At 40.9% G+C, this 15,029-nt stretch overlaps 2 protein-coding genes across 2 annotated transcripts in view; one reads left to right on the forward strand and one right to left on the reverse strand.

Moving 5' to 3' along the window:
- Positions 1-693: 693 nt before the first annotated feature.
- cox4i2 (cytochrome c oxidase subunit 4I2) lies at positions 694-6,869 on the forward strand. The gene is made up of 5 exons (XM_069659930.1): positions 694-825; positions 3,587-3,686; positions 4,099-4,263; positions 5,928-6,059; positions 6,451-6,869. Exons 2-5 carry the CDS (start codon positions 3,587-3,589, stop codon positions 6,582-6,584), a joined length of 531 nt encoding a protein of 176 aa, XP_069516031.1. The 5' UTR covers positions 694-825; the 3' UTR covers positions 6,585-6,869.
- A 2,718-nt stretch (positions 6,870-9,587) lies between these two features.
- bcl2l1 (BCL2 like 1) overlaps positions 9,588-15,029 on the reverse strand; it is a 38,214-nt gene continuing 32,772 nt past the window's right edge. Inside the window, exon 3 of the mRNA XM_069660138.1 lies at positions 9,588-14,162. Within this exon, the coding sequence (XP_069516239.1) occupies positions 14,019-14,162 (144 nt within the window). The 3' untranslated portion in view covers positions 9,588-14,018. The remainder of the gene's footprint in view (positions 14,163-15,029) is intronic.

Here is a 15,029-nt window from a genome sequence, read left to right on the forward strand (position 1 = left end):
GTATTCTGGTGTTCTTCTTCTCTATCTTATTAATATGACAATGTTTATTATTTGTTTAATACTACCTCAGTTGAGAGTGTTTGGGAAGCTAACAGCCAAGCAGTGTGGGGCGCCATAAACAATTCTGTCCTCATCCGACCTCGGGGTAACTCCAGTCTCCTCCCCCTTCTCCTCCTGTCTCTGCTGTGCTCCTGGTGACCGTTGGCTGCCTTGTGCACCACAAAACACCCACATGCAGTCAGCCTCTGGGCTCACCGCCAACACCTGTGGAGTGTTCATGGCCTGATGCCAACCTGCAGTAAGTTGTAACAAGTTGCAACTTACTAAACCTCTCTTTCCTTAGTCTCTCAATGTCTTAAACTTCACTCTAACTTTCTCACACTCATGCGCACACTCTCTCACTTCCCGCCGACTATAAAGCATAGCTGTCTGTGCCCTAATGAAACCTCACCTAAAACGACCCCTTCGAGCAGAAAGGCAGCTCAGAGCAGACTCAAAGGTTTGTATTAGAGGAAAATAAAAGACATGAAGTATGTCTGTGCTGTCTTTAGATCAACAGCTAAACTCAACCCACTCTGCCAGTCCTATCACATGCTTTGCTAGATTGTTTACTTGCACTGGTCTGGTCTCCTTTCTAAGCTACCTCCCTCTTTCTCGCTCTCTCTCTCTCTCTTCCTCCCATCCAGTGTCTCTCACCCTCCCACTACTTGTTTCCTGCTTACTGTGCAGAGGCGAAACGGGATAGAAGGCCTAAATAGCCCCTTTCTCTCAAGATTTCTGCTGTTGCATCTTTTAATTCTGCTGTTTCCCTCTCTTGCAGCAACTGTAAGTATCTGTTTTTGCTCACTCTAATAAGCAGACTGTAACAGAAAGCGATAGACTCCCCCCCTCCTCCCCTGACCCCACGCAGCTTAGGAAAGTGGCGGACGTGCAGAAAAGATAGTAAACCATGGCACAGATCTAGATCAGATCAGATCAGAGCTGAGAGATCTTTCTAAAAATGCATGGATGTGCAACAGCTGTGTTAGTTTAGGAGACTAAAAATGCTCCAGAGACAGAATGAAGTCTGACCTTTTGCTGCTATATTTATACCAGAATAAAAGCACTATCTAGTGCTTATAAAGTGCTCCATGCAATTCCATGCAATTGTGTTTCAAAAAGTATGCAACATGAAGGCTAAATGATATTGAGTGCAAACATTTCCTCCTTTTTGAAACTTTTCTCATGAAGCAAACCAAAAGGATTAAGAGCACAGACTGTGTTATTAAAAGTAACATTCACATGGTTTTCTATAAATAGGTGCTTAAATAAAGTTTCCATTGTTTGTGTTTACTTCTTCTTGTTTCTTAGAAGGTCAGATCGGACTCTCAGATTGACTTACTGCCAATATCGCCATTTTCATTTGCTCTGTGAGAGTGTGTGTGTGGGTGTGTGTGTAGTAGGCCACAGAACGACAAGTGAAAGGTCACAAATGAAATTATATAAGAGAAACTCTGTAAACATTATTTAACTATTATATCTCACTACTTAGAAACTGAAATCACAGACTGGAAACATGAACTCTCTCTAAATTCAATAACGCACTTTAATAATATCACGTGTTGCATATCTGACCCTGTTCATGGTGGTGATTTCTTCTCGGACACAGTTTTACCTTCTATCTAGATGTGCCCACTTTTACAGTAATACCATTATAATCAGACAGATCGTCCGTCCAAATCCCCGCTATAATCACCTGTTAACTAACACTGTAACCGGAAGATGACCCTTTCCGAAGGAGCTTCAATACTTTGGCTGCTTTGTCTCATTCATAATATTTTTAACAGAACATTTTCGAACCATTAAGTCACAGTTTGGATCAATGTTTAAGTAGTACTTTTTTTATTTAGTGTTAAACTGCACTGTATTTAACAATCAAAGCTAATGAGGTGGCTAGACTTGCAAAGCAGGGATTTGTCATTTAACCAGGCCACCTTTAAAGCACATAATAAGATTCCTTGTTTTGAATAACAGCACAGAGAGGAAGTTATGCACACTGTTTGCTTTTAAAGGGAAATCAGTGGCCAATGAGATGTTCAAACTAGTGCACATGAGATTTTTCTTGCCTTAGTATCTTTCGCCTTCAAGCGCTCTCTGTGTGTCATGAATACAACTCAGTGCTCTTCTGCTGCTTACATTACGATTAAATCTGCAAAAAAAATAGTTCCATGTGTGATCTTAGACTTGACTGTCTAAATTCAGTGTTGTTAAAGTAAACAAAACTTCATCATCCATCCATCTATCCATTATCTATACCGCTTATCCTGTTAGGGGTCGCGCGGGGGCTTGAGCCGCTCCCAGCTGTCATTAGGCGAAGGCGGGATACAACCTGGACTGATTGCCAGTCAATCACAGGGCAGACGGACACTCACATTCACACCTACGGGCAGTTTTAGAGTCACAGATTAACCCAACAAGCATGTTTTTGGATTGTGGGAGGAAGCCGGAGTGCCCGGAAAGAACCCCTGCAACTCAGAAAGGCCACGATTCAAACCAGGAACCTTCTAGCTATGAGGCGACAGCGCTAACCACTGCACCACCTATTACCAACTATTAATCAGAGAAATAAAAAAAACTATGCGGTCTACAGATATAGAAATTGTCTTTTGCCAAATAAATACATGCACAATAGACAACTCTATCACTGTTTTTGGAGTATGTACAAGCTACATTATTTTCTTTTTACTGTTATTTCTGACAGCGCCTGAAGGCAGTATTAAGCTGCTTTCCCACTGGTCAAGAAACCCGCCAACACCCGGCTTTTTTGCTTAATGGGAAAGGCTACAATCGGCATTCAGACCCGGGTCAAATGACTCTGCAGTACACCCGGGTAATTATTGCCTCGGCTCCGATCGGCATTGATGGGAACACAAAACCCAGGTCGACATGTTAATCTCTGCCCCCTTTCCGGCGCGATGCTATACTCCATCTGTAACTTCTGCGACTCCTTGTCATCTCAGCTATATACAAATTACGCCCGTCTCTGTCCAAGCAGCGCTCAAACATCATTCCAAATTTGTCCACTGTAACATCTTCACTGTTTACTAACCTTTTTTGCCCTGGAAACTGTAAACAAAGGCAGCCTGCAGTTAATCGCTTCATCTGACACCTACCCCCCACCAGCGGTTTCAGGCATTAAAAATAACTATATAGAAATAATTAATCATGTTGCTGATGGTCTGGTTTGCTCTTGTAGGTCGTATAGAGGCATTCAAAATAATTTCAATCTGCTTCATAACCAGCAAAACACTCCCCACAGCAGCATTAAACATTAAATTTTGTCCCCGTCATCTTAACAGGCCACCCCTCTTTTACTGCTCCTAAATAAGCAGGCTAAATAGGCTTTTACAAGCTTTGACTGTATGCAGCCTTATTTGTGTTATGCTATCCATCTGAGATGGTTGGAAGAAGATCATCTTATGTTGTTGTTTTTTCAGGTGCACCAATCTTGGTAATTAAACTACAATGAAAACTACTGATAATTAGCGGTAACAGTTTCTGAGATGGCATGAATTAATGTTAATATATGTTTATGACTTGTCAACAGATGCTCCACCTGACTGCAGCGCGCGTGGGAAGCCTCATGGCCAGGCGCGCTACAATGGCCATTGCCCCCAGCAGTGTGAGGATGGCGAGCCAAAGTCACGGTACCATGATGCTGATGCATTTTTCATAAATAGAAATGTACAACCTTTTGCCTGATCTGGATTAGATTATAAAAAATCACTGGTCAAATTTTGGTCAAAGCTTATCTGCTATTTGCTGTCATATAGGTGCTGGACCAAATTCCGTGACCCCTAAGATTTCCGGAAAACATTATGAATATAGGCAAGCTTCAACTAGCTTTAAAAATCATTTTCATTGTTTACATTGACAACAGGAGGCCTCATCTGTTTAATGAGGGCTCAAACCAGCAGATGGTGCTGCAGTACCACCATGACTAAACATCCATATAGATAAATCTTTCACTGTTTGATCAAATGTAGGACACATTAGAGAAAATGTATTTTCAAAGCAAGCCTGTTCCTAAAGTAAGCCTTCCTGTCTCTCTTCATCCAGATGTGGCAGACACGGTAGACATGTCTAAGCCGTTGTACTGGAACCGTAAAAGCATCCCTCTGCCTGACAGAGCCTACAAAGAGGACTTGACTGCTGCTGACAAGAGCCTGAAGCAGAAGGAGAAAGGACCCTGGGGCCAGCTGACCAAAGAGGAAAAGATCGCCTGTAGGTTCTTCCAAACTCACAGGCTGAGACTGTCAAACTATAGTCTGAACCACACCTCACAACAAGTATAAAAACACATCTAAGATATTTAATCAATATCACACGAGAGGGAGGGATGTTGTCCTGAATATGATCACTGCTGTGCTGATATTCAGTACAACATCACAACCTTGAGTTTTATACAACAGTTATATAAGTGGCAAATAGTAGCAAACAGTAGCAAACAGTTATAATCAACAACAGATTATTTTTTGATCCACCAACTCAACTAGTTCTACAACTTAACTGAAACTGGACTTTTGTTGCCAAGCAACCCAAACATTCTCCTGCACTCTATGTCTACAGGTTACCACAGATCTATCATACATTTATCGGCATGTTTAAATTTATCATTAACCAGTGAAATAAGAGTCTGCTGTGTGATTCAAAGGTCCCAGCGTGATCAATGTAGACACACACGGTCAGCTGTAATGTTCATTAACAGTATTCTGAACACCTGGCTGAGGCCGAGTGATACACAGAGTGAAAAGTGCCAGTAATGTTGTTCTCTATATCGCCACTCATGGTATGCCTCTCGTCTCATCAGATTACTTGGTCAGAACTAACTGTTTAAAATACATTAAAGTGGTAATCTAGAAGATCTCAGTTTTGTTCTCTTTGGCTGCACCTGTAACGATCAACAATAAATGCGGGAGCACACTTCCTAGATATCCAGACATTGTAGCATGTGTGACGTCCACGGTTGACTCCGGTTGTAACTCTTGATTTTCCTCGGTTTCCTTTTCAGACTGTTTGCCTTCATCTGAGCGTCGAATTTGTTTCTTTTTCTTTGAATTTTCACTTATTTTTGAAGTTGTATCTGTAGTCATCGATCTTTTCTTTGTTTGTTCAGCCATAGTAGTTTACTGTTTACTCACAACACTTGCAGAGACCGGAAAAGCAGCCGCTTAGCTCTGCCTACCCTCTCTGGCAGACCAGCCACTGCTGGCGACGCGTCACTAACTGGGCGCTGCTTGTGATTTTTTTCCGCGAATGTCGCCACAGACATCCAGTCCATGATACTGCAAATGCAAAGGCTTTCATCAGTGGGCCATAGGCTCAATCACCATTGTGTTACCTCATTCGGCAATAGATAGTGACTTAACAGACATTTATTTAAATGAAAATCTTCGATATTATCACTTTAAGATTAATACAAGACCCAAATCACTCAAAAGAACAGAGTTTGAAGTGATGGGAAGTAACTAAGTAAATATACTGAATTACAATTCTGAGGTATTTCACCTTAGTCTTCAAATTTTATACATTGTATTTTTACTCTACTTCATGTCAGAGTAGTCAAGTATTGCACTTTTTTCCTCCAATAGATTTATCTGGTAGTTATAGTGACAGTTACTGTGCAGACTAAGATTTTTAATACATATTATGAGCAAATACTGTTTTTTTACAGTTTTAAAGCAGCTAGAATACATGTAACTGTATTAGTAACCATAATCGATTACCTTTCTATATCTTACAGTATAACTCAGGCTTGGTTTTGTCTGCATAGTCACTAATAAATTGGTACATAGTGGGTAAATTTCACATGTCCCTTGTAATTCTTGACCCCTATCTCACTCATTGCTCCCATCCTCAGCTGCTCCTCTCCCTTTTCCCTTCCGCAGTGTACCGGATAACTTTCGAGCAAACCTTCCCGGAGATGAGCCAAAAAACAGGCGAATGGAAGACTGTCATGGGGGGTGTCTTCTTCTTTTTGGGCTTCACTGGCCTGGTGATCTGGTGGCAGAGAATCTACGGTAAATCTGACTGCATAATCTAATGTTACTGCAAGTGGCTGAGAACATGAAACCTTTCTTTTCTTTTGTGCTTCAATATGACACATTAAGAGCCACAGTCACCAGACCTTTTTTTGAAGCAGACATTATGACTTGTCAGAGCAGACAAAAGACAGCTGTAACTAACAACATTAACAATGGCTTTGTTCCTTTTAAATATCCCATTAAACCGTCCCAGTTAGCCAGCATGCACAAGACCAGAGCCCTGGAATTGACTCTTAAAGGTCTATTACCAGAATAAAACATCAATCACATGCTTTTTGGGAAGCATTGTGTCAACAGGCATGTTTTTTTAATGCAAATTCTGCAGGACAAAATTCATTCAAGTTTCTCTATTCCATGTTTGCTGTAGTCTACCCTGAGCGCCCCAGGACCTTTGAGGAGGAGTGGCAGGCCAAACAGCTGAAGAGGATGCTGGACATGAGGATCAACCCCATCGAGGGATTCTCAGCCAAGTGGGACTACGAGAAGGGCCAGTGGAAGTAAAGACATGGCTGTGCTGCGGCTGAGGTGGCACAGAGTACGGACCGTTTACCTCAGAGCAAGGGTTTGTTCCACTATGTGAAGATTCTGTTGAATCCACTCTTATTTTGAAAGTTGCATTAAAGTTGTAAATCCACTAGAAAGATGGAGCTCATCCATCGCCAATATCCCTGAGGTCAATTTACTCTGTGCCATCAGTGGCCTCTTCCCCACACTGAGCCTTCTGTCATGGTGATAACTGTGTCCGTCCTTATGTGACCATATATTAATAAAGCTATTATGATTATGTCTATGTTTAACTCTTTCTTTATTTGTCTGTAATAAACAAAAAGTCATTAAAATTGAGAATCTGACCATCATCCTGACATGTCATTATCAGGTAAGTAATATGTTCATGTTCTCAAGTACTGCACTCACAATACAGCACAATTTTAAGTACAATATCGTTTTTACAACTCAATTATAGACAGAAATATCTTTAAAAGTTTGGGTGTTAAAGATAACATTTTCCATTCTGTATAATGAGTACTTTTACTATAGATACCTGCAGAACACTCACCTGATGACGCTTGTGTTTTACTTAAAGTTATTATCTCCAAGATCTCAGTTTCGTTCTCTTTGGCGGCACCTATGGCGATAAACAAAATTGCAGGAGGACACTTCCCAGATATCCAGACAGTGCTGCATGTGTGACGTTCACGGTTGGCTCCAGTTGTAACTCCTGATTTTCCTCGCCGACGGTCGCTTTCCTTTTCAGACTGTTTGCCTTCATCTGAGCGTCCCATTTGTTTCTTTTTCTTTGGATTTTCACTTATCTTTGAAGTTGTATCTGTAGTCATCCATCTTGTCTTTGTTTGTTCAGCCATAGTAGATTACTGTTTATTCGCAACACTTGCAGAGACGGGAAAATTTGCAAAGGGTTAATTTTCAGTAATCTAAAAGAGGTAATGTCGTACATGTGTGATGCATAATTCCAATGAAAAGGTTTGCTTCTGAGAGGATCAGGGTCTTCACAAATACACTAAGGTATGAACCTCTGAATGCCTTTATATAAACTGGTTAATTAAAAATGAATGCAATAAAAATAAATTGGTAAGAACAGAATTGTCTTCTGGCATCTTGAGACAGTCAATTAAGAGCTTAATAGATGCCAATGATGGGTGTAAAACTAAGCAGAATCCTCAGGGCTGTAAAATGAAGCCAACAGGGTAAGTGCAAATTACAGTGCAGTTCCACAAATGGCCACTTGAGGCTGGCTATAGAAATGAGTCAGTCTCCATTGACCCCAGTGTTAAAATATATTTACAGCAAAAAATTTACATGTTTACAGACTGGTACAAAGATTAGTCCTAATTGTTCTTATTGGTTATATTTACCTAGTATGACAAAATGGGTTCATTAAAAGTGTAGAGTGACGGGTGGGTGCCCACTGATGGTGCTAAATAAACCTACAACTACTATTGTACAAAACATTTCGGTAAAGGAGGCAGTATAATTACACACAATATCAGTATAATACAAAAGTTGTTTACCTGACATTCTGCCATACGATATTTGATTATATTTCCATGTGTCCCATCAGGCAAAGCTCTGGTGTTACTAAAAATAGGAACAATGGCTCAGCTCCATTAGTTGTCCCAGTAAGCCATGACATTGACCCAGCATGCAGTTTGGCATGGCTCTGGAACAAATCTAAATGAAAAGCAGTTGAAATTAAAGTTATTGATTGCACCTGTGCTTCTCCTGCTGTGACGTCAATACTTCATCTGTGAAGAAATTCTACTGTTTGTGAAATTATTTAGCATTTTTAGTCATTCTCATGGAGACGCTGTAGAGATTTCAGTGTCAGTCCAGATTCAGTTACCACAACAACTATTTAATTTATTGCCTTGAACCTTTCAACAGACAGTGGTGGATTCATTCTAATGACTTTGGCTCTGATGCCACCATGGGGTTGAAATGTGGTTGCCTTAACAACAGTAAAAAAAATCATAGGCTTCAACAGAAAAGGCAGAGTGGTGCACCTCGTATTTTACAGCCTGCAAAATGCGTTCTGTCTGATTGGGGCTTTATACTAAAGGAAAGTGAGGGGTGGTAGAGTGAGTGAGAGTGATCAGTAGCTGTATAAACAACAGAACTAATATACAGTTTAGGCTGTGTTTGTGCACAATAAAGCCTACGACTCCTCAAGAATCAAGCCACGTTTGCTGCATGCTGTTGACTGATTAAAGTGACTGGAGTTTGGAGGAGTTTTGCAGGCCCTGGAGCAGAACAAGAAGTCTCCCCTTTGCTTTTGACTACGGTCGGGACGCTGACGCAGGAAAGGTTAACAGCTTTCGAAGGACGTATTTGAAGGCGGATTTGGTCACAGAAGTTCAAACGAAATGGAATAGCTAGTGTTACATGTTAAAGAAAACGGAAGGGACCTTGAAACAAATTTTTATTTTTTTAAATAGTTGGTTAACTTACTTGATGTTAGTTATGCTAGCTAGTTATCCCGCTAGCTACCTGTTGCTGGGCAACATGAGCGGTGTTTGATGATGCAAGGGTAGACCAGACCGCCTTATTTCAGGTCGGCTTTAACGGTCTACGCAGGCTATGAATGGAGCATCCTCCGTGGACCGCCTCCTTCGAAGGCTGCAGCCCCTGGATCGGGACACAGCTAATATATTGATAGGTTTATGAGGGTATTGAACTTAACACATTATCTTGGAATTTGAAACAACACAAATGTAAGAAATGAATAAACACACATGTGACATGAATCATTTTCTGCATTTCACATTTAAACAGTAGTAGTAATGTTTAACTTTGCTTGAAAAGCACTATTTCAATTTCCTCACACTGAGTTGAGAAGTCATAATGGGCATAAAAAACACTTTTTTCTGTCTAATTTTCTTTACATACCTTGAATATCTCTTAACATGTCTTTACAAATGACATCCATGCATGCTTTTATACATCCACCAACTATCCGACTCTGAAAAAGACAGAAGAGACTTCATACATCTTGCAACATGGGCTTTATTAGGTTCAATGTAATTTCAATTTTTACAATGGCATTCTAAGACACACAAACAGACCATTGGACATGGTTGCGATCTTTAACTCTGTTGTCTTAATGATCAGCATGGACTCATCAGAGACCTAACTTCTTGAAAATATTACTTTCTTTGCATTTTCTTGTCTATTGGCAGTCCAACAATCCTAAAAAAAAACAACACAACGAATGACAATGCACATCAATGCAAAGATGGAGTTTAAGGCCATTTGAAGGGGCACAATTGTACATTTTTACACCAAATATAAATAATGTTTAAAAGCCATCAGTTCTGCTTTTCTTAAATATGTTACTAAGCTAATGTACTATTCTAATCAGTTTAAATAACTAGCATATAGGGTTGTGCCAATGCTGTTACACTTCCTTCATTTGTGCCTCCTTCAAGAACATTTTGCCACACAGAAATTCACACGCATGCACACACACATACGTACACACACACTCACATATGTGTAGGAAGGGAACTTGTATCAGTGAGTGCCAGGACAGCAGAGAAAAGCCTGCGAGCAGCTTCTTGTTGGGGCATACACTAGAAAAATATATATATATTTATACTGTACTGGAATGTATGAGAGCAGACCTTGGCTAATAAGATGCTCAGGGCACAAGCATTTAAGGGATGGTACTCGTCATTAGTCAATGCAGTTTGTTTTTTCTTTATTTGGTGATTATTTTGTTGCAAGGGTAACAAGCAGGACTTTAGGAAGAGAAATTTAATAATGTAAACGTTTGTAAATGTGATTATTATTATTAAGGTGGGTAAAAGGGAAAGATGACTGTAATGAAGAGAGATGAGTTCTGGATTTAAAGACACAAGCGCAGCTGGTAGCTGAACCCTCACACAGACAATGATGGATAATTCACGCAGAAGTCCCTCCCCGCTCCTTTAATGTTTACTCTCTGTGGTTCCACACGGCTCAATCTGGTGCTGAACCCCTCTTTGATCAGAAAATGTCACCTGCCTGTCCTGCTACTCTAAGCTACTGTTTGTAGTGCTTTATTGAGCTGCTATAAAGCACAATCGAACATGTTGTTGTTAGCAGGAGAGGATCAAGATTAAATCACGGGGAGGGAATCTGGGAAAAGGGTGGAGTATCTCCCACCTTCCCTTTTCTTTCCTTCCTAGTAAATTAATGGGGCTGGCAGTTGTCGGTGCGTCAGGCGACACTCCTGCGACTCAAGCTTTAAATTAAAGATGTTTAGAAACAAAGACACGCTCTCGTTCTCCCCGTCTCCTGGTCTCTTGTGCATCACATCTGACTGGCGGGTGTGTGCATTACAAGAGTGCGTGCGTGCTGATGTGTGTTTGCGTGAGGCAGCAGGTGGGCCAGCTGTGAGTGACACACGTGACTAGGTGCAGTGACAGCTGAGGGACCACAGAGGAAAAGGTGGAGCTGGATGGAGATTTGACAGATTTGAGGGGTCTGCTGGGGAGGATGGAGGAGGAGAAGTGTGTGTATGTGTGTGATGGGGGGGTTGTCACGTATGGGGACCGTTACTGATTCGCTTGAGATGGTAAACAGACACATTTCTAATCAGACATAACATGTGACGCAGAACTGCATTTCCTCAGCTGCTTCTTCAGTTTGCTACATAGTCTTCTTCTACAGGCTGCGATGTTGATTCGACATGAAGTATAACTGTGTCACTGATACATGTACATAGTAAAGGTTGTTAAAACAAGCAAAGGATGATGGGGAAAAGACTTATTTAAAAAATAAGTTACACCTTATTTTAAAGCGCCCTATTCTGTGTAAACTATAATGGCTGCATGTTTCAGTTTCATTGTCAGTTCGTCCTTTGTTTTTTTTTGTTTTTTTTCCCCCAACTCAGCGTTTTGTATATAAAGTGTCAGAAAAGGCCAAAAACAAAAATCTCTCGAAGTTTTCCTGCACAGAGGCAAGGTGTTTTGACTCGTCAGACCATCAGTCAATATGAGTTTCCAATTATACAACAAAACTGGACCCATTTTATTTTTGTAATTTGTTTTCAAACAGCTGGAGATCAATAAGCAAATAAGTTCATAACACAGTGTAATGTAGTTCTAAACTAATACAAGGATATTTTAAGCGTTTGTTAATGTCTGAATGCATTTGCAATTTGATCATGAACAGATAATGAATCAACATCAGCTGATTAGCAATAAGAAATAGCTGTTCAGACAGTTTTATAGTGTGATTTATTTATTCAATGTTATTTTGTACTGATCATTGCTAAATAGGGGGCATTAAAATAAAGTGTTACCCAAAGGAAAACTTTACATCCCAATATCCAAACCATAGGACACTTAAGACTGACGAGTGTCATGCTGAGTGTCACTGTGTCGGTGCTGCTGTATCTATTGTTGCTACTGTGTTTGCTGCATTCTTCAGCTACTGTGTAGTAAACCTGGCAAAGCCAGACCAATTCCCAAATGCAAATAGTCTAGAACCACTCAGCTCATCATTGATTTCCAGGGGGCTTTATCAGCAGGCACAGACCAATATTCCTCTGAAGGCTACAACCAATCAGAGCAACAAAACGTGTGTTGAGCGGTAGGGTGCTAGGCTAGGTAGCTTGTTCCAACATCCGATTCACATAGCTTCTAGTCTGACATAATAAAAAGGATGCTTTGCATGACATAAATTAGTAGCAAACGCTTTTAACATAATGAGAACTAAGCTCTAGTTAATTATATGGCGATGTGATAGCAGATTCAGAACCTGTCAAATGAGCGGCAGCCACCTTGGTTGTTTACAAACATGCCTCGACATATTTAAACCAGCTGTAATTAGATAAACAATTGTGATTTGCTTGGTGTCCAGATGGAAAGTCTGTTGGAACAAGAGAGGGATATGACACACATGCATGAGCTAATAAACCATAAGCTCACTGATGTGTCTGGTTCCCAGGCTACATTAAGGGTCTGACTAATAGTGTCCTGCCTGTATGAGCTGCAGTTACTCTGATTCTTAAAACGTGTCACACACAATGACCTAACACAACTTGACAAAATCAAGGCCAAATATGACCAGAAATCACAGATCAGTAAGAGTGGTAGGTTGTTTTTTTTAATGGTTCACAAATTCAAAACCAAGCACCAACAAACATAAACGAGCAGAGGAGTTAGTTTCCCGTTAGGTTTTAAGTTTAAGACTCTTAAGTTTTGTTTGGTTGTATCTAGATGGTAACACTAGAATTGAGAAACTATTGCACATGTACACTTGCTCTTTCACCAAGGAGACCGCTGTTCATGTCCCGTGTGTCTTGAGTATTATTCTTAGCCCAAACACTGATCTCTACCTATACCTAACAAACTAGTTTTGGTGTAAAAAACTGACCGATTTACAACGCCAACCGTATGTTGATGTTCTGAAACATCCGCAGTTGTGTTCGGTGTCTAGGAAAAGTTCAGGGTTTGGTTTAAAATAATAAGCTTATGTTGAGCTTGGCTTCCCAAGGGAGGCAAACCCAAATCCCCTTTGTAAAATGCTGTCTTTAACCTATTCATCCACCTGTCCTACTTCCAGCGTGGACTCGCACAATGAAGGAACAATGCACACAAATCTTGCAAGACTTTCTCAAATCTCGGGTTACCGTCTACCATCAACCACTTCGTAAACTAAAATCAGTTTCACTCCTTTTTCATTTACCTTTCATACGAAAACAATAAGCATGAAGGACGAGCCAAGACAGAACACCAGTGTGTGGCGTCATGGATTATGATGTGACATAATGTATGTGTTGGTGATCAGGATGGCAGGCAGGAAACAGGAACTACAGAAGCTGTTCAGAGGCAGGTGCTACATCCTCTCCTGCTTTCAATTTCCATATGGCACATACAAAGCGATGGTAGAGCTGTCTGTGGGGACGAGCAACAAAACAAGCTTCAAGACGAGACACGTAGAGCGCCCCAGGCCCCGAAGCACATTGACTCATTATATCAGACAGGTTTGGATTAGATTTCAAGACTGGAATCAGTTTTAGTCTCTTTGAGGGCAAAAGTGGGCAACCAAAATTTGTTAAAACTAATACAAACAAACATAAAGAAAGAAAAATAATACAGGAACCAGTGGAGAAAGGACTAGAAGGACCAACTGGTTCAGTGAGGGAAAGACTGACATGTCTCTTTATAAGCACAATTTTTCATCAGGGTGGAATAAGGTGAACACATGAATACAAGTAACTCTTCCTCCTCTCTGTTTTTTTCTCATAAGTTCAACAACATGTGAGGATTCATAGTTCACTGTGGGATGTGTTAGGGGGAAAGAAGTAAACATCATCAGCAGTTCTGACGAGACAAACAGGACCTTCATTTGAACTTTCGTGGTGCTTAAGTTGAGGGGAGTGAAGTAAGGGGAAGATTGTTAGAAAGGTTGTTGTGTTTCCCAACGGCTTTACAGGCGTTTCTGGGCGATGAGAGAGCCCACCACGACCCCGGTCACCAGCGTCATCCCTGCCAGCAGCCACTTCTTGAAACTCTCTTGAGACCTCCTTATCTCTGCCGCCGCGTCCTGCCCAAAGATTTCGGAAAATCGCTCCTGAAGAATATGAGAAAAAAGAAAAAAGAGGAAAGGAGAGGGTTAAACATTTGACTGTTTGGGTTTTTTTATATCTCAGATGCATACACACTTCCCAAAACTCCCCCATTCAATAGAAAAACACAGGCAGGTTCAGAAACTCAGGTGGATTCCTTTTTATAAAGGTCTCTCGGCCTCAAAGTGTTGCTGAGCCACCCACAGCTAGGTATCAGTATGACTGTCAGAACCCACACAGTAACACGTGGAAATTTCCATCCACCACAGCAATCACATAGGTTATCACAACTTAAACCCAAAAAAACACCTGCATCGAATCTGTACACAGTCACAACAAGATCTCCCTGGTTCCAGGAAAAATCCACATCATTAAACTCAGTGTTAGGACCATGTCACGTCAACTTTTGCTTTCGAAATTTTCCACCTCCCCTCCCCCTCTCCTCCCTTTAATGGCATCCCATCAGTTCTGCCGCAGATTCCTGCAGAACCGTTGCTGTTGCTGACATTCTTTCCCACCGTTGTCTTCAGATTGCCAAGCCTACATAGCCGCCCACTGAAATCATTTCCTGGAAATCAGCTGCAGAGGGTGCAGTTAATATCTCTGGCCACAAGAATGCACCAGTGAGGCTCAAATCTGGTACACAAATCCAACAGCAGATCAGCTGGACTGGACATGGCCCACTCACAGACACCCTACTGATGATGGTCTTTTTCTACACTCCTTTAAACTATCAGTGCTTCACCTCAGGAAACATGATTTGAGAGGAAATCCATCCTCTTGACAAATCAGAAGTTTAACTTAAGCTGTGCAAATATGAAAATGGCTCATTCAGACGTCAGAGTTTGATTTAACAGATCTTTAACAGATCA

Source organism: Semicossyphus pulcher, unplaced genomic scaffold (genome assembly GCF_022749685.1).
Source record: "Semicossyphus pulcher isolate SPU_LCO1_2020_fin unplaced genomic scaffold, fSemPul1.0.p SCAF_13, whole genome shotgun sequence".
NCBI lineage: Eukaryota > Metazoa > Chordata > Actinopteri > Labriformes > Labridae > Semicossyphus > Semicossyphus pulcher.